Source organism: Bombina bombina, chromosome 6 (assembly GCF_027579735.1).
Source record: "Bombina bombina isolate aBomBom1 chromosome 6, aBomBom1.pri, whole genome shotgun sequence".
NCBI lineage: Eukaryota > Metazoa > Chordata > Amphibia > Anura > Bombinatoridae > Bombina > Bombina bombina.
This window is the reverse complement of record NC_069504.1, coordinates 745,916,408-745,941,083: the sequence shown is the minus strand read 5'-3', so window position 1 is coordinate 745,941,083 and position 24,676 is coordinate 745,916,408. Positions and strand designations below refer to the sequence as shown.

Sequence of the window (24,676 nt, the reverse complement as noted above, 5' to 3'; positions counted from 1 at the left end):
GGTGCTGAACATAAATGGGCCGGCTCCTAAGCTTTATATTCCTGGTTTTTAAATAAAGATACCAAGAGAACGAAGAAAAATTTATAAAAGGAGTAAATTAGAAAGTTGCATAAAAGTGCATGCTCTATCTGAATCAGGAAAAAAACAAAACAGGTTTAGTATCCCTTTAACAAAATGTTACACTTACAGACCAGATTTTTCACAAATCTTGAGTAACACTGCACTGTCATAGCCCTGATTGTGTGCAACATCCTCAGCTGTGGGCTATGGCACCCAAGTGTGACAAAAGCACCATGGGTGAAAATCCAGTTTACTTTTTTCACCAATTTTGCTTTGTTCTCTTGGTATTCTTAGTTGAAAGCTAAACCTAGGAGGTTCATATGCTAATTTCTAAGACCTTGAAGGCCGCCTCTTCTCTCAGGGCATTTTGACAGTTTTCCACCACTAGAGAGTGTTAGTTCATGTGTGTCATATAGATAACACTGTGCTTACGCTTGTGGAGTTCAGGTGAGCCAGCTCTAAATGGCTAAAATGGATGTCTGTCAAAAGAACTGAAATAAGTGGGCAGTTTGCAGAGGCTTAGATACAAGGTAATCACAGAGGTAAAAATTGCATTTATATAACTGTGTTGGTTGTGAAAAACTAGGGAATATCCCTTTAAAAACTAAAAATAGCTTTCTGGAGAACAGTAGACAGGGGGTACCCTGCAGCCATGCCTAAATCTGGCCCTGTGTCACTGGGCATTTTTAGGAAAAAGTACTATTAAATACATAGTATAAATTTATATGCAGCTTAATACTGGATTTGCAGCATTCTAAGGGCTCGATTTATCAAGCCTTCTCCTCCCCTACGATTGCAGGATCTCACAAGAGAACGAACCTGCAGTCAGTATTTATCAAGCAGCGCTCATCAGACCGCTGCGTCCTACCCTCTTCTCCACCTCTTACGTGCAGAATTTCAATCTCCCGGTCTCGTCCGACCGGGGAGATTGACAGCTCCTGCCCGCGTGTGATTGGCTATGCTCTGGCGGTGTAGCACGCGAGTGCAAAATAGCGCTCACGTACAAAGGTAAATTCCGGCAGCGGATTGCTGCCCGCCAGAGGCGAATATGTACTCCCCTGTCCGCCCTCACTTGATAAATTGAGCCCTAAGTGTTAGAGCATGCATCTTTTGCATTTAAATGTTCCTTTAAAAACAGCGATGGCCAATTTCCCAATTCATTAGAGCAGGCATGTTTTGCTTTACTGACCCAAGATAACTGTGTGTCTAACCCTCACAAAAGTGGTTAAACACACAGGTAAAGTCCCACTTAGAAGCCACAAGTACTACATTTTCCAAGCAGACCACTGCTGCTCGTAATTGAATCACCTATTTCATCTTGATCACAGCTATCTAGGGCGAGATATACAAAAAAGTAAATACAAAAAATTAACTGACCATGAATTAGAGCACTAAATGTCTGCATTAAAGGGATAGAAAGGTCAAAAATGAAAACGTGCATGGGTGCATTTCAATTTGAATTATAAGCATGTTTGCAATATACATCCATTAGCAAAAATGCTTCTAGTAAAATGTATTACTGTTTTTCCGCAGCATACTCACATATCCTGTGAGGGCCCGTACACTCATATTCAAACACCACAACTTCTCAGAGAGTCAGCAGTGGCTTGTATGACACAAATTACCCTTTGAGAAGCAATACATACCACAGCCAGCTCTCTGAGAATGTGTGGTGTTTGAATACTATTGCACGGCCTTCACAGGATATGTGCATATGCCGCAACAAAACAGTAATACATTTTTACTAAAAGCATTTTTGCTAATGGAACTATATTGCAATAATGCTTACATTTCAATTTTGACATTTCTAGCCCTTTAAATACAGTCAATTTAATTATGAATAAGTGCTATTGTGTTGAAAAAAGTTCTATTGTGTTGTAAATAAACAAAACAATGTCTTGTAATAAAAATAAAAAGTTTAAAAAATAATTGAAATTAAACAGAATATCCATGGAACTGAATATTAAAACTGAAAAACACAAAAACTGAATTGCATACATATTTTCATTATGTCATACAGCTCTTTCTCCCAGCCAAATCTTACTCACAAAATATCTTTTGATGACTCATTAGTAGCCAGAACTCTCCGAAAACACAATATGGTAGTTAAGGAAATTAGGTGACAATACATGTTCAGGAATATACACTAGCAATGAGATATGTCATAGGGAGGAGAATACATGACTATTCATCATATAAAATTAGTCACAAGGTAGTAGTTGTGAAACCTACTTTTTTCCCCTCTATATATTGTTTTTCTTCTTCTTCTATATTTTAATACGTTGCATGTCATTAAATTATTACCTAGTTTCACATTCCATTAATTGGTAATCTGAGTGAGGTCGAAGGATTGCTGAAAGGTCAAAGAGGTTTCAAGAAGATAGTGAGCCCTTGGATTTGGAATGCCTTTAGAATCTTGTTGGGTTTTAGAATAATTAGTGAAGAAAATATAGCACAGTGTTAAAGGGACACTGAACCCAATTTTTTTCATTCATAATTCAGATAGAGCATGACATTTTAAGCAACTTTCTAATTTACTCCTATTATCAATTTTTCTTCGTTCTCTTGCTATCTTTATTTTAAAAGCAGGAATGTAAATCTTAGCAGCCAGCCCATTTTAGGTTCAGCACCATGGATAGCGCTGGATTATTGGAGGCTTACATGTACCCACCAATAAGCAAGCATAACCCAGGTTTTCAACAACAAAAAAAGGGCTGGCTCCTATGCATCACATTCCTGCTTTTTAAATAAAGATAGCAAGAGAACAAAGAAAAATTGATAATAGGAGAAAAGTAGAAATTTGCTTAAAAATGTATGCTCTATCTGAATCATGAAAGAAAAAATTTGGGTTCAGTGTCCCTTTAAACAAGTTTTTGTAGGAGAGATGGATTTAAGGATTTTGGAAGTAAAAATGAAAACGATGTCCACCTTGATCCCCTATTTCGAAGTTCTACACCCCTTTTCCTTGACTATAATTTCAAAGGATGACAGTTCTGTCTTCCTCTATTACAGTAAATATCTTTTAGTTAGGACATTATAACGTTTAAGCAGAGGTTCTCAATACTCTAATATTACTATTATGACATCTACACTTATAAATCAACCAGATCAAACCATATGTGCAGTTGCAAATGTTACCCACCTCTCCAAATTGCATGTATATATACTCCCGGGCCTTCTGGTGCAACTCCTGGCACCCTATTTGTTCAGCAAAACTGGCTATTCCAATGGCATTACTGGGATCAAGTTGTTGGATGAGGAAGTCACAGCAAGCTTTGACCACGCTGTCCATTTGGTACATTACTGCCCCATTCATTACATGAATCACACATTTCTCACCCACAGAAATGCTGGCTGTGTAAGCAAATTCAAGGAGTCGTTCCATAACCTTAGGGTGGATACCCTCAATAGGCACAGTCTCCATCCCACACTCCTTGAGACCATTAGTAAACATTGCCCTGAAAACTGGGCTACTAGAAGCCAGCACAATCTTATGGGCTACAAAGTCTGCTTCCATGTCATGATATTTGACTCTTAGGGTTACATCGCACAGTTGCTGATTGAGACGAAGTTCATTCATTATCTGGAAGGCTTGGTTGGTGTGGTCCGCCAGAGAATACTGAAACTGCCGGTTGCCATTACTGTGTGAAGGAGTCACTTCTGCCTGACACTCTGTGGCGTACATCCCCGTTGAGCAAGCTCTCACCCAATCAGAAATTCATCACTCCAATTTTTTTTTATTTTTTATTCCAAATCAAAAGAGAAGAAAAAAATGGATACAATTGTCTGTTTTAACTGATAGTTTACAGTCTACATCTGTAAAAGCTAGCTAGTTAACTAAGACAAGTGTGTCAGAAGTTTTTGTAGGTCTTGCAGGTTTTAAAAATATATCTATATGTTTGTAATCCAACGTGAAACTCCTCCATTCATAACCAGAGTCTGGCAAATACTGTCATGTTGTGAAGCTGAGAGAAGAATTCCACAGTATGCTGAAAATTATAAGTCTGTAAATAATTTAAAATCCATAGCACATGTTTCCCGCAGCTGATACTCCGATCTTCAACTGCTGAAAATTATATCATGTTTTTTAATAAAAGGTGTATTCTCTGGATAAATATATGTTCACATCTACGCATTTTACTTTATCCTCAAAACAAAATCCAGCTAAATCACTGTCATAGGATCCAAGAAATTGCCTCCTACTTCATATTTTTAGATCTGCAAAGAAAAGAAAATTATGTTTGAATTGTAAGTATTACAGAAACGGCTTTCAAATAGATTAAACACTAAGCAGTCAAGCTATAAACTTTAAAGGGAATAGTCAACACTAAAGATTTTATTGTTTAAAAAAATAGATAACGCCTTTACTATCCATTCCCCAGCTTTGCACAACCAATAATTATATTAATATAATTTATAACATTTAAACCTCAAATTGTCTGCCTGTTTTTAAGCCACTACAGACAACCTCTTATCACATGTTTTTTATTAGCTTTAAACAACAGGGGAGGGCTAGTTTATGTGGGCCATATAGATAGCATTGTGCTCACTCCCAGAGTTGTGCATGACACTGCACTAATTGCATTAAATGTAAGTCAATAGATAACAGTCATGTGATCAGGGGGCTGTCAAAAGAAGCTTAGATACAAGATAATCAGAGAGGTTAAAAGTATATTAATAAAACCACGTTGGTTATGCAAAACTGACGGAATGGGCAATAAAGGGATTAGCTATCTTTTTAAACAAACAATAACATTTTTGGAGTTGACAGTCCCTTTGTCTGCTTGCAAAAAAATCCCTGAAGTCAATACAAATGCAATTTTTACTTTTTTTTTTTTTTTTACATACTTTAAAAGGTAAATATATGTATGAACAAATACTCCTGGTTTCTGGAAAAGGTTGGCTGGCTACTCATTATCCTTTCTGGTTAGAAACAGCACTGTCATTGTTATGCAGTATCACAAGGAGGAATGTTTGTAAATGTGATGCCAGCTATCTCACTAATTTGGTCCCTTTCTTCCTTATGCTATAAATAACTCTTAACTTCCCCCTTACTTCAGTAACACAACCTGCTATGTATCCTTTACATGTACTGTTTGACATACCCTTCATATCACATAGTGCTTAATAAACTATATTAGTATCAAGTTATATTTGTAATATCATTTCTACATAGAATTTAAAGGGACACTGAACCCAAATTTTTTCTTTCGTGATTCAGATAAAGGATGCAATTTTAAGCAACTTTCTAATTTATTACTATTATCAAATTTTCTTCATTCTCTTGGTATCTTTATTTCAAAAGCAAGAATGTATATTTAGTTGCCGGACCATTTTTGGTGAACAACCTGGGTTGTTCTTGTTGATTGGTGGATAAATTCACCCATCGGTGGATAAAACAAGTCCTGTCCAGTGACTGAACCAAAATTGGCTGGCTCCTTAGATGCCTTCTTTTTAAACCTGGGTTGTTCTTGCTGATTTGTGGTTAAATTCACCCACCAATCAACAAGTGCTGTCCAGACTGAACCAAAAATTGGCTGGCTCCTTAGCTAGATGCCTTCTTTTTCAAATAAAGATAGCAAGAGAACAAAGGAAAAAAAAAATTGATAATAGGATTAAATTAGAAAGTTGCTTAAAATTGTATGCCTTTTCTGAATGACGAAAGAAAAAAAATTTGGGTTCAGTGTCCATTTTTCACAGTAATATTTTCATGCACCTTATTAGTATAGTAACTAGCTCCCCTCATTCACATTAAAGGGACACTATACACCAAATTTTGCTTTCACGATTCGGGTAGAGAATACAATTTTAAACATTTTAATTTACTTCTATTATCTAATTTGCTTCATTCTTTAGAAATCTTTGTTGAAGAAAAAACAATGCACATGGATGAGCCAATCACATGAGGCATCTATGTGCAACCACCAATCAGCAACTACTGAGTCTATCTAGATTTACTTTTCAGCAAAGGATATCAGGAGAATGAAGCAAATTAGATAATTGAAGTAAATTAGAACATTGTCAATAGTATTTTTATTTTTCATATTTTCACATCCATATTGTGTTTGTATGTAAATCCCAAATTATGATTTTTTTTGTATTTTTTTTTTTTTAATGGTCTTTGGTTTTCAAATAAAGTGCACACAACCTGGTGTATGTAAAGTGAACATATTAATAAAGTACAATGCTCATTAAAGTGGAATAAAAAAATAATGTATATTGTACATGAATAAAAAGTTGTTCCTAAACCATCTGTAAAATAGATGTTACTAGATACGTATTATACACCACCTAAATGATCTAACAAAGACCGTGCCCCAGTAATGTGTGATCATTATTTACCTGCATCAGTTTAAGGCACCCAGTAGGTTTATGTGACACAGGCATCAGTAGTAGGTAGAGAGCTGCCCCTGAGGCCGGGACAAAAGCGCAGAGTACAAGACTGTCTGTCCCACACACCGCACTGACAATCCAGCTGGTGATTGTTGTCTACTACCGCCGCCGCTCCTGCACACTCAGCTGCTACTTCCACTAAAGCGGGACAAACCAATATCTTTTGTGAGCAGAGGGGTGGGAAATTGCTTCTCTTGAAAATATTACATCGCAGTTCGGAGAAAACAATGAAGAATTGAGTGAAAGGTGTTTGAGGTGAGGCCCTAGGATGCGGCGAAAAAAAATAAACAGATGTAGCTTCCTCCTCCCCTGTCTGTAACATGGACTTGTCTGTATACGGAAGCCCTAGAGAGTCATAATTCTAAAGCGCTGCAACTTGATGCGTAGGGAAAGATGAGGAAACAGAGGAGGCTGGCATACTCTCAGGTACCATTGGGCAATTTTATCAGTTGTTAGTTCCCGTTTTTAAGTCGCTATGGCAACCTGAATTTCCCCGCACTATTCGTCCAACAATTATTTACTCTACCATTTTTTTACATGCGATATCAGCAATTGCCAATGGATTACAAAATAAATGAAAGTGTATAAAGCTGTTATTTTATTAATGATTTTACAAAACTTCTTATGGTGTGTATGTAGTGCTGCTGCCACGTGTCGAGTATTCAACCTAACAGTCCAGTATTTTAGCAGGTTGTCCAGTAAAATGTTTCAGAAATGTCAATTTTAAACTCTTTAATATCCGACATACCCTGTCATTAAGGGTTTTACTAGCACAGCTTTGCTGACAGAGGTGAAGCTGTGATAGTACTTCCGGAGACATGTAGATAAACCGTGGTTTTGCCAACATCAGCAAGACCTGCGCTACTTCCAGCGCATGTGAACAGCCGAAGTACAGGGTACGTTGATAGTCGTTAAAGTCAATGGGGCCTATCTATCAAGCTCCGATTGGAGCTTGATGCCCCGTGTTTCTGGCGAGCCTAAACAGCAGTTATGAAGCAGCGGTCACAAAGACCGCTGCTTCATAACCCTGTCCGCCTGCTCTGAGCAGACGGAAGGAATCGCCACAATTCAACCCGATCGAGTACGATCGGGTTGATTTACACCCCCTGCTGGCGGCCCATTGGCCGCGAGTCTGAAGGGGGCGGCGTTGCACCAGCAGCTCTTGTGAGCTGCTGGTGCAATGTTAAATGCGGAGAGCGTATTGCTCTCTGCATTTAGCGAGGTCTTGCGGACCTGATCCGCACTGTCGGATCAGGTCCGCAAGAACTTTGATAAAGGGGCCTTTGAGTCTTAGCTAAATGTATATTGCTGGCAACCAAGGGGTAAAATGACTGCTTAGTTGTAAAAATATACACTGTAAGATTTAGGTCTAAGGTAGAGCTTTGGTGGGGGTATTGTATGACTACACAAATCATCATGCTCACTCACCTATAGTCTTAGATGACCATTATTTTCATGGAGGACTACTGTATGTGTATGTTTAGCTGTTAAAGGGACAATAAACATAGGCTTACCAGACGTCCCAGTTTGACTAGGATTGTCCCTGTTTAGATGCGCTGTCCCAGTGTCCCACACGATTGTTCATTCTGTCCCTGCCAGTGCCGGCATTTCAAATACCGGCAATGTAAAATCCGTTTTTTTTACATTCTGATTGCAATTGGCTAGCATAGCTGACATGGGCGGTATTATGAAATGCTATGCTGTGTACATCCCCAAATGCCCCCTCTAAACTCAAAATGAATTGCTAGTACCACACAACCCTCCGATTAGAAGCCACACTCAGTGCAACGCTCAAATAGCTTTATTCATCCAATCCAAAAACGTGCTGCGGTGAGAGGAATTTAAGGTGTCATGTGAGAAAACACTGACAACAGCAGTGGCAGCTCAGGGCAGAACCGAGGCTATAAGGAACTGGTAATAATCATGGAAGAAAAGACAACTAGAACACGAAGAGAGTCAGTAACGAAAGCAAAGCAGGACCAGGAAATAGTTAATCATAACCATGGCACCAAGGCACACAGGGCAGAACAGGAGCGAATAAGACCAGGAATATCCAAGCTACCTCCCGTACACACTACCATGCCTCCCATCAGAGTGAGCATAATCGGATTGGGAAATTGGAGAGTCAGAATCAGCAGTCATCACAAGCATTGAGTATCACTCATTTGGGTCATAGTGTCATAAGGACTGACCTGTTGAAACTAGGAGGTAAATAATAAATGCAACCAACTGGGATCTTAGTGTAGTAATTTCCAGTACTGGTATTTATTTACGGGAGCAACAATTAAGTCACTTAATTTCCTAAAACTAGACTCTAGGGAGCCGCATTAGACATCTTTTTCTGTTTCTTCTCTCTCTATTATACAGCAGACGCAGAGAGGTTTAATAGAGATGGAAAATAAGCCTTTGTTATCCCCCCCAAATGAAGCATTCAAGTGCAACAGATCAAATCACTACTCTTTTATATGGGTGAAAAATAAAAGGGAAGGGTGTAAAGGAGAAGCTCAGTTTTTTACATTTTGCTACGGGACCTAGGGTTTCTTTAGTTATGCCCCAGACTGGTCAAGCAGTAGCCTCCCATTGATGAGCATTCTGCCCCTGCTCTTCAGCTACTGACTGTTTATTCAGTTTTATTACTAAAATCTGGTTATGAACAGAGACCAGCAGTTTAATGCTTCCATATCACAGTACCTAGCTCCATCCCTGTACAATTGCAGGGCCTGTATGTGTCTCCTTATGTGCACCATGCTGTTGCATTGGTCATACTAATGATAACACAGCGAACACAGATGCCAACATGTTTATTGTTCAATATAATATAATTCCTCTATATATGTAGAAATACTAATTTGCATAGCCATATCCTCACCATCTCTGAGTAGTTACTGCTTTAACTTCTGACTTTTCCAACCCTAAATACTTTCATATAACTGAATGATCTAGTTCTAGTGCCACTTATTGATATTTTCTATTCCATTCAGAGCTCATTTTAAATTAGATTAAATGATCCATTTGTGAGTTTTATGGAAAATTAGTCCCGGTCGGCAATCGCCACGCCCCGTTCACCACACCCCTGATCACACCCCCACTGGCACCAAGCCAGATGGTCCCAGTTTCACCTATAAAAATTATGCATTCAAAGAATAGATTAGTCTTAGACTAACATGTAAATTTATTTTTAAAAATTTAATTAGTTGTTTAAATATTGCAAACCTCCCAACAATTGAAAATGCCAAAGAGGGACACTTTTCTCCTCACTTCCATTCCAGTGCTCTAAAGTAGCCATCTACTCCACATCCTACAGTTCCTGCACTCTGAAGGTAGCGCAAGCAACGCACTAAGTCTGACACCATTAAAACAATGTGCTGTTCTTTCTTTCAAACTGTTTTAAGAAGGGGGGACTGGCAACATTTGGTCTATGGGGGGCAAGTACAACCTGATGGCCCAGGTACAACAACTCTGACCCCTTTCAAATTTTACATTTAAGAAAATATGGGAAGCAAAACACTTGTATAATAACCCTGTGGTTTAATTTTTTTTTTAGTCCTATCAGGTGTTGTCAGATAGACAAGTAAGTTACAATGATACACAATGAATATATATATATTTATATATATTCCTGGAACTTAGTGTCGGACCTGAATTGAGCCCCGGGCCGTTAGCAGCCGCCGATTGCCGGAGGGCCGCCAAAACCTCCTTGGCCTATCTGGGCTCCTGGAACTCAGCGCCTGGCCGGAATTGAGTCCCGGACCACTGGTGGACCGTCAAAACCTCCTCAGATTTAAAGTGTCCCCAAGTAAGTTACAATGATACAAAATTAAGAATTGAGCCCTGGATCACCAGCGGCCCCTGACCACCAGAGGACTGGCAAAACCTCCTCGGCCTATCCGGGCTCCTGGAACTCAGTGCTGGACTTGAATAGAGCCCCAGACCGTCAGCGGCCGCTGACCGCAGGAGAACCGGCAAAACCTCCTCTGCCTATCTTGGCTTCTAGAACTTAGCGCCAGACAGGAGCCTCGGACCACTGGAGGAGCTTCAAAACCTCCTTAGATTTGAAGTGTCCCCCATTCCTCCCAGAAGGTACCACCCCAAACAAGTGGTATCCCTAGGTGCCTCTTCAAATTGCTGATAACTTACTAAAAGACTGACTTGATTCCTTGCTCAACTCCGTTCCGACAATGAGTTCCAGGTGCCCAAATAGGCTGAGGAGGTTTTGCCGGTCGCCGCCGCAAAGATGGGCCCCTGGAGCATGGATGAAGAGGGCCCACCATTGAAGAAGTTAGATAGTAGTGGTGGGTATGTGGTGGCATAGGGATTTCACAAAATCAATATGACTTTCATTCATGATTAGTTAAAAATCTAATTCCAAACCAACTTATCATCATTATTGTTCCATTTGCGATCGTACACAAATGCAACCCGTAAATTTTATTTATTTTTGCTGCCGATCACGTTTCTGTATCAGCCAACTGAAATTCTGGCCGTTAGGCGGCCGTCAGTGCACGTCATCCGCCTACTTGACCCTGTGCGCATGCGCTATTGTTGGCATCCAGGCCAGATTTGCGCATGCGTATTGGCAATATCCAGTAATCCCCATAGAACTTGTTATAGTGAGTGCCCATTGTCGCTTGCGCAGAAGACTGTGAAATCGCCAATTGGCGCATGCTCTGTTTCACAGAGCCTCGTGAACGTGCTTTAGGAAGACGTAGAAAGCGGATGGGACCGCTCTCTACGTCAAACACAAGAAAAGCCGGAACTGGTATGTGGGAGGAGTTAGACATCGCAACAGTAGGGAGATAACAATTTAAAAATAAGAAAATTAAAAAAAAAAAAAAAAAAAATAGCAATTAGGTTAGGGTAATATTAACAAATGCATTCCTGTATTTCATATGCTGAAACTTAACCTTCACTTTAAAGGGACAGTATATACCAGAATTTTTATTGTTTAAAAAGATAGATAATCCCTTTATTACCCATTCCCTAGTTTTGCACAACCAACACAGTTATATAAATACACTTTTTACCTCCTTAAAGGGACAGTCAACACTCGATGTAACTTAACTCTATACCTTAGATCAGGAATAGAAGATTCCGCTGCACTGTATCGCATGTTGAAACACTCTAACAGTATTGGAGTAATCAACCAAAATACAAATGTTTATTCCATGTAGATATGGCCGCCAAACTCCTCCCCATCCTCCTTCGTCCCCTTCTCTAATATTTTCCCTGCTCGTTCATGTTCCAAAGGGTGACGTTGCTGTTTCTGATAATGCGCATGTGCATTATCTTCTGCCCGCTCGCAAACGCAAGCTGAAATCGTAAGTGTTGCTGTGATTATACATTGCGCATGCGCGATTCTCTGTGAACGCTTGTTAATCCAACCGAGGATTGGATTATGATTGGAAGATTCAAATAAAAGGAAAGTAAATACCTAACAGTGGGGGGAGTTTGGCGGCTATATCTACACAGAATAAACATATGTATTCTGGGTGATTACTCCTATACCGTTAGAGCTCATCAACATGCGATGCGGTGCAGCTGCATCTTCTATTCCTGATCTAAGGTATGGAGTGAAGTTGCATCGGGTGTTGACTGTCCCTTTAAAGGGCTTAGAAATTAGTGTATGAACCTCCTAGGTTTAGCTTTCAACTAAGAATAACAAGAGAACAAAGCAAAATTGGTGATGAAAGTAAATTGGAAAATTGTTTAAAATTACATTCTCTATCTGAATCATGAAAGTTTATTTTGGACTAGACTGATCACTTTAAATAGTAGCAGTGGGTATGTGGCGGTTTAGAGGTTAATAGTTAGTAGCGGTTGGTATGTGGCGCGTTAGATATTTATTAGTGTAGTTTTAGTTTCTGATTGAGGAATATGTCGATTTTGGGGTATTAGGAGTAGCGGTTAGGCATGACAGTTATTCAAAGGGTGTAGTCTAGAGCCAGTATTGCCAACCAATAGCGTGTATAATAAACGTCTCTTTGCGATGCGGCTATGTCGGGAGCTTGGGATATTCCTACAAGCTCGCTCAACATAGCAGCGGATACCTTTGAATATCTTGCTGCCTCGTAGCACTTTCGTTCATTGGGGCCTTAGGCAGAGAGCAGAGTGAAGAGGAGTAGTCAACAAGAGGGAGGCAAGAAATGCCTACTCACAAATGTTGGAGGGGAGATGGGAGAGATCTCAGTGACAGCTCTGTATTAGGCAGGGATAGCCCTCACACTGGATGCAGGGGACTGCGCTTTAAGAGCCATCTCATGTCACTCCTGACAGCTCTGTTCACTGGCATTGTGAAGTCAGGGGAGGGAAGAAAAACATCAGCAGATAGTTTGAGAACCCTAGACAGATTCACAGGTGCAAAATAATACCGGTAAAGATGCTGTGTAACTAGTAGCTATCAGCTCAGCACAGCATGTCTGTATTATAGCAGGCAGGACTGACATCATATGGATGTGAACAAGGCTTAGTTCCAGCATGCAGTGCTAGTGCATTCCCTCCTTTCTCAGAGAACCTGTGCTGTGTTGTAAAGCATAACAAAACTTTGTGCCAATATGAGCAAATAGCTACTCTGCTCTAGGGAAGGGGGGAAACCCTCAGTGCATGACTTGCACAATGGGGGGAAGGGCCTACAAATAAAGTAAATCACTAACCATAAGGTAACTCCCTGTCAGTGACATGAAACACTATATTTTTCTTTTTTCTTATTTTTCATGATTTATTTAGAGCAGGTGATATCAAACAACTTTCCAATTTACTTTTTTTTTTGCTTCATGCTCTTCATTTTATGAAGGACCAGCTATGCACTACTGGGAGCTATCTGAAGACATCTGGTGAACCAATGAAAAGAGGCATTTTTGTACAGCCACCAATCGGCACCTTGCTCCCAGTAATGCATTGCTGCTCCTGAGCCTACCTAGATATGCTTTTCAACTAAAGATACCAAGAGAATGAAGCAATTTAGATAATAGAAGCAATTTGGAAAGTTGTTTAAAATAACATGGTCTGTCTGAATCATGAAATAAATATTTTGGGTTTCATGTCCTTTTAAGAAGAGAAGCAAATGAGTGTGTTGCAGCCCTTGGCGAAATAGAGAATACCCTGCCCTCTTTTGGGGCTCTAAGCACTTGTGCGCTCTGAATTAGTGCGCTTACACCTCCTGCTGTTCACACCCTGTAAAGAATCTGTTAACATAAAAATACCTTAGAGGGAATAGTGGCCTGAGGGGCAATGAGGGACTGAAGGCTGTCTCAGCGGGACAGACCCCTGAAATTGGGACTGTCACGCAGAAACCATGACAGTTGAGAGGTATGAATATTATTGACAAAATAACTGTAAAGTTTTAGTGTCTATAAAACAATGGGAGCTGCCAGCCTGCCATGTAGTGTGCAGCCAATATATATATATATGATTTATAATTTTATATTATCAACTCAAAGTGCTTAATGTGCCTTTTAATCATAAAGGGTAGCTCCCCATCACTCCTCCCTTTATTTTTATTTTTTGGCAGTGCAGGGCCCATCCCACTCCATCTCTACCCCTTCCACTGCTCACCCGTCTCCTTCTTTGCCTCCCACACCTTCCGCCGGCACCAGAAGATGATTGTTACAGATGGTGACACACACAGTGTTGCCGTCTGTAATGATCTGGCATCTGCCTTCATATGGAACCGGAGCACCAATTGTGCTTCAGTTCCTTATGCAGGCAGATCCCTGGAACTCAGGAACGATAGCTCTAAAGTTACAGCCGAGGCTGCTGCAGCTTCCTGCAGCTCGGACATATATATTCGTCATGTGATAATATAGGCATATATATATATTGTTTTCAGTTTGTTTGGATTTGAAAGCTTGCATTGTGTGGCTGTTTTAGGGTCTCAGGTATTGGAGAGGACCTTGACGTGGTACCTGAGCTTGTCCCATTTGGCCAGATGCGGTGACTAACCTTTCCATTTTTGCTTTTAAATCTTAGCTGAGAGCTTGTAAGTGAGTGCTGGGTTTTCTCTGTGTGTTGTATTAATTTGTTTTGTAATTTTCCCTATGGTTCTTGCACCCAGACCTGTCTGGGGTTAACTGCTTGTGGCTCTGGGGACAGCACAGCTTCCTGTGAGTGCCAGTGGCACCCAGGGCTGAGCATGTTGCAGGGTCATGGGATGTGTACCCGGTCCGGTATGAGAGTGCAGTTCCCTTCCGTGTTTTGTATATGTCTAGGGTGATTACATATTCCTGTGCACCCTTCCCTTGTTTTCAGTTTGTTTGGATTTGAAAGCTTGCATTGTGTGGCTGTTTTAGGGTCTCAGGTATTGGAGAGGACCTTGACGTGGTACCTGAGCTTGTCCCATTTGGCCAGATGCGGTGACTAACCTTTCCATTTTTGCTTTTAAATCTTAGCTGAGAGCTTGTAAGTGAGTGCTGGGTTTTCTCTGTGTGTTGTATTAATTTGTTTTGTAATTTTCCCTATGGTTCTTGCACCCAGACCTGTCTGGGGTTAACTGCTTGTGGCTCTGGGGACAGCACAGCTTCCTGTGAGTGCCAATGGCACCCAGGGCTGAGCATGTTGCAGGGTCATGGGATGTGTACCCGGTCCGGTATGAGAGTGCAGTTCTCTTCCGTGTTTGGTATATGTCTAGGGTGGTTACATATTCCTGTGCACCCTTCCCTTGTTTTCAGTTTGTTTGGATTTGAAAGCTTGCATTGTGTGGCTGTTTTAGGGTCTCAGGTATTGGAGAGGACCTTGACGTGGTACCTGAGCTTGTCCCATTTGGCCAGATGCGGTGACTAACCTTTCCATTTTTGCTTTTAAATCTTAGCTGAGAGCTTGTAAGTGAGTGCTGGGTTTTCTCTGTGTGTTGTATTAATTTGTTTTGTAATTTTCCCTATGGTTCTTGCACCCAGACCTGTCTGGGGTTAACTGCTTGTGGCTCTGGGGACAGCACAGCTTCCTGTGAGTGCCAGTGGCACCCAGGGCTGAGCATGTTGCAGGGTCATGGGATGTGTACCCGGTCCGGTATGAGAGTGCAGTTCCCTTCCGTGTTTTATATATATATATATATATATATATATATATATATATATATACGTCCATTTGGGTTAAGGGGTTAAAGTATTTCTAGCTCCTACAGAAGGGGTTAACTTAAAGGGACAGAAAAATCATAATTAGACATTTATGATTTAGAAAGAACATACCATTTTTAAACAACTTTACAATTTATTATTATTATTTTCGGTTACTTGTAGAGCGCTAACAGATTACGCAGCGCTACATCATTTATGTAATTTGCTTCCTTCTTTTGCTGAAAAGTTTATCTAGGTAAGCTTAGGAGCAGCAAAGAACCTAGGTTCTAGCTGCTGATTGGTGGCTGCATATATATATATATATATATATATATATATATATATATATATATATATAGCTTGTCATTGGCTCACCCATGTTTTCAGTTAGAAACCAGTAGTGCATTGCTTCTCCTTTAACAAATGATACCAAGAGAATTAATCAAATTTGATAATAGAAGTAAACTTGAAATTTAGTTAAAGGGACAGTCAAGTCCAAAAAAAACTTTCATGTTTCAAATAGGGCATGTAATTTTAAACAACTTTCCAATTTACTTTTATCACCAATTTTGCTTTGTTCTCTTGGTCTTCTTAGTTGAAAGCTAAACCTAGGAGGTTCATATGCTAATTGAAGGCCGCCTCTAATCTAAATGCATTTTGATAGTTTTCACCACTAGAGGGCATTAGTTCACGTGTTTCCAATAGATAACATTGAGCTCTTGCACGTGCATTTACCATGGAGACAGCTCTGATTGGCTAAAATGCAAGTCTGTCAAAAGCACTGAAATAAGGGGGCAGTCTGCTGAGGCTTATATACAAGGTAATCACAGAGGTAAAACATGTATTATTATAACTGTGTTGGTTATGCAAAACTGGGGAATTGGTAATTAAGGGATTATCTATCTTTTAAAACAACAAAAATTCTGGTGTTGACTGTCCCTTTAACATTAAAATAAAATAAATAATGGAAGAAAAAAAATGGGTTTCATGTCCCTTTAAGAGTCCTTCATCATTTTAAGTATTTCTAAAAGTGCTTTTAGGAATATTTTATATTTCTGGTTCTTTCCATATGGGCTAATAATTATAAATATAAAGATTCATTACAGATTTGTCTGTTTTTAAAAGGACGTACGTGCCTTCCTTCTATAACTTTTAATAAAAATATACAATTTTCTTTATATATTACTCTACCAATTATTTGAAAAGATTTGCTAGCAGTTCCTACCATATTTTTTTAATAGTATAAAAATAGTCATTTCATATTTATTTATAGAAATGAGACCAAAGAAGCGTAAGTGTACCTTTAATAAACAGCTACAAAAGGAATTTCCATTCGTCACATAGACCTGAGGCTCTGACGTGATGTGCATCTAATTTTTCCATCAGCTGTAGTTGATGTGGTGATTATTAAAACTCACTTAAGCACTGATAAACACAAAAGCAATTCTTAAAGTGATGGTAAACTTTACATGTTCTTAAATCAGGTCCAGAATCTAAGCAATCTTTTAAATGGACTGCTTAAAATAATAACTTAAAATAAGATGCACTGTAATGTACTTTTTAACCCTTTGAGTGCTAAGCACTTTCCCACCTGGATGCTAAGCTGATTTAATTTATTTTTTTATTTTGTGAAAAAAAATGTTTTAACTTCCCCCCCCCCCCCCCAGATCCCCAAGACTTACACCATTGGAAAGGTTAGACGATTACCTTTCCAATGGTGGGTCTTGGGGGTCTGTAAGCAGCATATCCCCTTTCCCTATACTTTGTATTGACAAATTGTTAATAAAGTTGCGCAGTGACGTCATCACGTCATTGCGTGTGACGTCACTGCGCAAAACGTGATGCCCCGGCGATGCCTGTCACTCTACAGGCAGGATCGCCGGGGTAGGAGCGGGTGGGAGCCCCCAGATCTCCCTCAAGGTGGGAGAGTGCTAGTGACGGCTCTGAGCCATCATTAGCACCAGAGTGAGAAACTCTGTGATGGCTCAGAGCCGTCATTAGCACTCAAAGGGTTAATCTAGCCGTGCCATTCTAATACCCTGCTCTCCAGCCGCCAACTTCAAAACTCTTTTTTTTTTATTTTTTAGCTAACGGTTTTTACTGTTCTCCAATTGGCGCTCTAGCTGTACAGCATTTGCACACAAAAATGTTTTTGTAGCAATAGTGGCAATTGGAGAACAGTTAGCTCACATACAAAATAAAAAATAAATACCATACCATAATTACCATAACTTTAACAATTTTTATTTAGACAGAAGAAAATTGGTTATAAGGAAAAGCATTTAGCTGTCATTGAAGGTGTTTTCACATGTCAAACAGTTTCTCACTCATAGTTTTAGGTCCGTGGATTGCATATCAATGCTACTCCAGGTAACAGTAGAGCCCCAATTTACATGTGCGCATGCCAAAGCAGACGCTGTTAGTTTGAACCTGTTTGCCCCTCACGCTTTACATCTGTTGTACTGTGATTTAGAAAGGGCAACATTTATTTCTGTGCTGACTGACGCATTCCAGTCATAAAGAGATCCACATTTTGTTCTGTGCTTGTCAGGTATTTTGATTACAAAACTGAAGAGAGAGTTAAAATATTAGAACTAAAATCATTGCCTGATCAAACATCTGTTATTTATGGGCGATTACAGAAAATAGTCTAGTAGGAAAAGTTGTTGGAAAAGTTTTATGTGCAAATAACACACATTCTAATTTTGGAGGTGCAGAAATGAAAGGCCAAAACAATATTTTCACCAAACCTTGGGCGGGGTCTTATAGGAGTTAAGTGTCCAGGCCACATCATCCACTGTTCAAGCAGCTACTGATATTTTGCTTGTTTTAATGTAGGAATGATCATCTCCAAAATATTTTTATGCTTAAGGGGCATATTTATCAAAGTGCGAGCGGACACGATACAATGTAGCGTTTCATGTCCGCCATCAGCATTTATCATTTGCTTGTGCAATACCGCCCCCCTGCAGATTCGCGGCCAATCGGCCGCTAGCAGGGGATGTTAATCAACCCGATGGTATTCAGTGTTTAAACTATAAAGCAGTTGTGACTATATAGAAACCGAGTTTCATATGCTGTTGTGTTATGCTCAAACATGGTGGCTAACACTGCAGCCTATCATTTGAAAGAAAGATTTTCTTAAAATGTTCATGCCTCTAATATAATAATTCCAACTTCAAGATAAATGTCTTTTGTTTCTGCTGAATTTATTTAAAAGGAAAGAAAGGTCAAAAATAAAATGTGAATGGATACATTTCAATTTGAAATAGAATCACGTTTGCAATATACTTCCATTAACAAAAATGTTTCTAATAAAAGTTATCACTGTTTTTTTTCGGTATATGCACATATCCTGTGAGGGCCGTGCACCAGTATTCAAACATCACACCTTCTCAGAGGGTCACACAAATTACTACGGATAACTAGCTGGTGGTTAGTAGCTACACACATATGCCTCTTTTTTGTTTCCTTTTTTACATGGTTTATAGTAACATTTAAAGTTTACATTAATAGAATCAAACTGATAAGCCACATTAGAAAAGTATAAAACTGTACAATAAGAAATTTATATATAATGAAGAATAAATAAAAAGGAAAAGAAAGAACATAATCTGCCCTCTGCAAGATGTTATTTGGTGTACAATCATAGGCAGAAGGAATGAATAAAATCCAAATAGTACAGTAAGTTTCCAAAGTAAGGTTTGGGATTAAAGTAAATGTCAACTTTCATGAATCAGTGCTTGGTTTTTTAAAAAAAAAACTATTAAAAACAGGGGCACTTTCATTCATGAAAGTTTGCATTTCACTGGAATTTTACAAATACCTTCTTCTCCTGAAACACCAGGTCGCAGATCGCCCAGCCTGCTTCTTCCTGCTGTACTAACACAGCAATGACGAAACCGGCTTCCTCCAATCATGGCGTGGCCTCACCAGATAAACGCTCCTGGGGGGGGGAAGCTGTGATTGGAGAGAGCCGGTTTCGTCACTGCTGACGAAGTACAGAGGAGCTGCATGTGTGGGATTGGCAATCTGGTGTTTCAGGAGAAGAAGGTAAGTATTTGTAAAATCCGGTGCAATGTAAACTTTCATGAATGAAAGTGCCCCTGTTTTTAATAGTTTTTTTTTAAAAACCGGGCACTGATTCATGAAAGTTGACATTCAGTTTAAGTCCACATAAAGGACAATTATTAGGAAACTACAAACAATAAAGCATCATCTCATAACACGTAGGTAAACTGAAAACTGCATCAAGACAGTAAATATCAAGTGCTGTTGCAACCATCATTTTGATCAGGGGACTTTGTTACATTTCGGTCACATATGCGTCATGTCATTGGCTCACCAGTTGTGTTCAGTAGTGCATTGCTGCTCGGAGGTTGACTTTAAAGGAGCATTCCAGTTAAAATTAAAATACACATAAATGGGTTACACCTTTGGATGTAAACATATTTACAAAATACATGTATTGGCAAAAAATGCTTCTGGTAAAAATGATTACTGTTTTAGTATCCGCATTTTTCTTTGCACGTGCATGTGAAGCATAGCTAGATATTCGCAGTGCACCAGCATTTGAAATACTGCAGCTGCTTTCAGCGCCAGTGGTGCTTGTATCATGTTAGCAATGAGTCATTACCAGATGGTACAAGCACCTTAGGTCAGGCATCCTACATGTGAAATGTAGTTCTAAACCTCTGGAGGGCCAAGTTTGAGGATGCCTGTCTGAGCAAGTGCTTTGTTATTGCTTGTCCACAGTGCATACTTAAATACACTCATAAAACAGCCATTGCTTTTACTAGGAGACATTTTGGTACTACATGAAAATTACAAAAATGCTTCTATTCAAAACTGAAATGCATCTATGTACATTTATTTTTTGGATGGAATATCGCTTTAAGTATGTGTTGAACCGCTTTACAGGGGTTAAATTAGTTATTACAGATGAACAGCTTTGTTACTTAATACTATCTAATATTATCTATCACACTTGATTCGCCACCTTAGCTAGTTTGATTGTTTGAGTCATTTACTCAATAAAGTATGTACCAGGAAATCCATCCAACAGTATACAATACCTTTAATAAATAACTGTTGACTAAAAACTATTAAGCACATTGACAAAATAAAAAATATCCGTATATTTTTCAAAATTTTCCTCATAATAATTCATAGTCTTGTTTAATGCAGACAGGGTTGAATTGTTTAATCTTTATAAAGATCTCATACAAACTCCTTTTTTTTTATTTATTTTTTTTAGATTTTTATTGAGAAATAAAATGTACATGAACATGCATCATGCAATAGTAAATATACATACATCTTAACATAGAAAGGCATGACATAATAAACTTACAAAGACCAACATTATTTGATTTTGTAAAATAAAAGTTAGTTGTACAATGCAAAACCTCTTTTTTTTTTTTTCTTTTTTTTTTTTTTGGTGTTTATAACATAATGAAACTTGGTGATAAACAATTTCCCCTAAGTGAAACATACCGGCCACTTTTGGACCGCTGACAACCAGGTAAAAATTGGGGCGGGGAGTGCGAGGGGAAAAGAGTTACAGGGCCACTTTTGGGCCCAGTTTATGGGATTAATTTACAAAATGCATACATGTGAAGAAGGTACAGTGGAAAAATATAAAATCACATAACCAATAATCTATATGACAATATGGTAGTGTACCAATCAACACAATAATGATGAGAACTGTCTAATTTGTACCTGAATAAAAGCGTTGAACATATCAACCTGAAACCCTTAATTTTTCAACCTCTGTATAGCAGATGAGGTCACTTTTGGGCCTCCAGTAAAGTTAGGTTTATAGTATTATTAGGCAACTTATGGGCCTTAGGACTTAACAACTGTAAATATAGCAAGCACACATGTAGGTTTATCAACTCTGGATATAACATTTATATATATATATGGATAACCGAAACTGGAGAGGGCTATAGGTGCAATTCAACTAGGTATATGAGACCATGTAAGTTTAGGAATTCAGGCCAGCAGAAGGAAGTTTGCAATACCTCCTTTGTTATAAGGGTGGGTACCATCAACATCAACGATAATTTGTAAAGGTCTACAGGACCAGCCTAAAGTCTAGGAGAAGTGGAGCGCGGCACAGAACTCTTATAGCTTATATGGACATTTAGTTAATACAGACTGAACAAGTAGTTTAATAGAAGACACACTTAGCTCTCTAACATTGTATAATGATCATTCCCCTTACAAGTGTCTAAATATAGATTATCGTCCCTATTAGTAGCTATAACAATAAAATTCCAAAAAAATCATTTGATCCCCTCAAACATGAAAACATACCGGAATGTACACTTTGTAGATGATTACTAATAAAGTTGCGTCCCAACTACAGTTCTCATATCATATACTTGTGGTAAACATAGACAAGCTTGTGCAACTCATAAAAATCTAATATCAGTGCTATGAGTGGGGTAAATATATTTGGGAGACCAGCGTGGGGGTAAGATGTCCCGAGGTGTGGGAATCAGTAGGAGAGTCTCACCTTGTGGCTGTTTGACTCCTGGTTAGTCATATAACAAGCTACCCCACTCCTGATCTGGGGCACAGGGACAGTTTTAGAAGGTTGCTCAGGCTTATCCTGAGTGTGGATGTGGCCCTGTCCTGCTTTCCATGCGACCTGTATGAGCTTGCTAGTCCACGGCTGAGCTGAGGAATGAGGTTGGAGTCTCTGAGGGTTGCTGGAGTTGCAGGGCCGGTAGCATGGTCTAACTTGAAGCTGGTTACAGTCCCCAGACATCTAGAAATGTTGCCACAAGCAGCATCCTCCAAGGTGCAGTGATGAGGAGCTACGGGGTTAGCGACACCAATAGACGCTAGTGGAGGTTTGACTAGGGGCCCACAAGCTCTTACCGGAGACCGGATCTTCCCTCCCACTGGGCCCGGTAGGTGTGCGGAGTCCCGCAGAGTGACAACGGGTTTCCCCTCTCCAGCTGATGTCGAGCCATTGGGTAGATCTTCTGTGTCCCGGTCTGCGATGGTTGCGGGTGCAGCATGGCAGAGGGTATCTTCCTTCTCTCCTCCAGTGATTGGGTCCAGGGTTGGGTAGTCCGTTTTTGGTGGGGATTGTTGCGATGAGAGATTTGGAGGTAAGTCAGCTGTTTTCATCTTGGGGCCACTTGCCTGTGTCGCCGCATCGGGTATGGCGTATGAGGCTTTGTGGGTGTCTGCATGGATAGATCCCCAGAGGTGATTTTCAAAGCGGGTGAGATGGCAAAGGAGGAGATCCTCCAGGTCTCGAAGGAGGTTTACCTCCATGTTTGCTATGTCTGGTGAGGAGAGGTTATCCGTGTATGATATCTTAAGATATGGTAGAACACTCAGGCCCTATGCAGCAGCAGTATCCCGAGGGTATACCACTGGGGGGTTTAGAATGAGGCCGCAACCTCAGGTTTAGCTCCGGATTGTTGTAGCGGGCAGCTATACCCAATAAAAGAACATCATTTAGGTAATGGTGTTATCTTAAAGCTAATATCTGTTGACTAAAGACTGGATGGCAGCTGGATCCAGAGATAATCCGCAGAGTTTGTGGGAATACTGGAACAGCTCTCAACAACACGACCTATCATGGCCGCCGCCCGGAAGTTCCCCCCTCGCTCACTCTTTAGAGGGACATTATACTTATAAAATTGCGTCCCCTTCAATATTTTTTCCTAATTATACATTTTACTTGCTGGAGTCTATTAGAATGTTTGCAAATAGCTCCTTTACCTTTATTTTGTCATTGCAATTGGCTGGTGTTGTTTCTACTTTAAAATATGAATACTGCTGTATTATCTGTAGAAAAGCTATGTAAGCGGGTGAAAGCAGTATAAATTAACCTCCTAACCTATTAGGTTATGGTTTTAATGATCAAAACTAGTTCATTAAAGTGCCAAAATAAGCATTAATGACCAATTTCCCATACATTTAATACTATGCATCAGGTATGACAAGTCATTTGGAACACATAAAGAGGGAAACTTTTAGATTATAGTGTCCCTTTTGTTAACAATCTGCCTGTGATCAAAATTGACTATCATTAAAGATTTAAAGTGATGGTAAATCTAAGCGTATAACAAATGCTAGGATTTACCATCACTAAATATCAAGTGGAGGTTAAGTGATCATATATGTAAAAAAAGGATGCTAAACTCACCCTGAATGTGCCATTGCACATAGCTAAACTCAGCTGCTCCGGCCGCCCACGGCACATCGCTCTTCTACTAATGAGGTGACGTTTGCACCTCTAAACCAATAGCTGTGCGTGTCAACTGACAGTGTTCTGTATGCACGTACATCTATTGGTTTAGAGGTGCAAGTGTCACCTCATTGGTAGAAGAGTGATGTGCCGTTGGCGGCCGGAGCCACCAAGTTTAGCGATTTTTAATGGCACATTCAGGGTGAGTTTAGCACCCTTTTTACATATATGATCACTTAACCTCCACTTGATTTTTAGTGATGGTAAATCCTAGCGTTTGATAAACGCTCTGATTTACCATCACTTTAATGCCTCATATCAGGAAAGAGCAGGTGCCACTGAATCATAATTTCTATGCTGCCTCCAGCATAGCATACATATTCTAAAGGGAACATTTATCAGGGGTGTGTATATGTGCACCAAAAAAAGGGGCAACTTAATAAGCGGTAAACAGACAGCAGTGCACTAATGCTCAAATTTTTCTTTAAAAAAAAAAGTGACTTCTGCTGTACAAAAAAATAAATAAAGGCTGATCTAAAATAAATGTTAAAATGTGTCTTTACGGGGCGTGTCTCTGGGCAGCACCTTGAGTGGTCGCAATATCAGTAGCTCTGTGTTGATTGCAGTTAATTTGCCCACTACCTGAATTTATGAAGCCGACTACTGTATCTGACAAGATATTTGAAACCTACAGACCACGCTCAATCTTCTGATACCAGAATGTACTGAGTACTGAACTAGTCAACCGATCCGGAGTGTTGAGGCTTACGGCAACCCACTGGTGGAGATGCCTTCAAACCCCCACATACATAATAGACGGGGAATATGTGCTGTACCATTTGTTTCTGACTGTAAATCTTTTCTTTATGGAGAGATGAGAGGAGAGCTGAGAGATGTGGTGACAGTTGAACTATTGAGAAATGTTGAGAAACTGCTTAATGATCACTTTGCCAAG

The 24,676-nt window shown here is 39.6% G+C and overlaps 1 protein-coding gene and 1 long non-coding RNA gene across 2 annotated transcripts in view; one reads left to right on the top strand and one right to left on the bottom strand.

Annotated features, from left to right (window-relative positions):
• Positions 1 to 6,733, bottom strand: part of KEAP1 (kelch like ECH associated protein 1) — a 96,096-nt gene extending 89,363 nt beyond the window's left edge. Inside the window, exons 1-2 of the mRNA XM_053718009.1 lie at positions 6,403 to 6,733; positions 3,203 to 4,278 (exon numbers count right to left, since the gene is read on the bottom strand). Of these exons, the coding sequence (XP_053573984.1) occupies positions 3,203 to 3,745 (543 nt within the window). The 5' untranslated portion in view covers positions 3,746 to 4,278; positions 6,403 to 6,733. The remainder of the gene's footprint in view (positions 1 to 3,202; positions 4,279 to 6,402) is intronic.
• Positions 6,734 to 6,849: 116 nt separating this feature from the next.
• LOC128663604 (uncharacterized) overlaps positions 6,850 to 24,676 on the top strand; it is a 156,857-nt gene continuing 139,030 nt past the window's right edge. The window contains exon 1 of the long non-coding RNA XR_008402889.1: positions 6,850 to 6,879. This is a non-coding gene — a long non-coding RNA (uncharacterized LOC128663604). The remainder of the gene's footprint in view (positions 6,880 to 24,676) is intronic.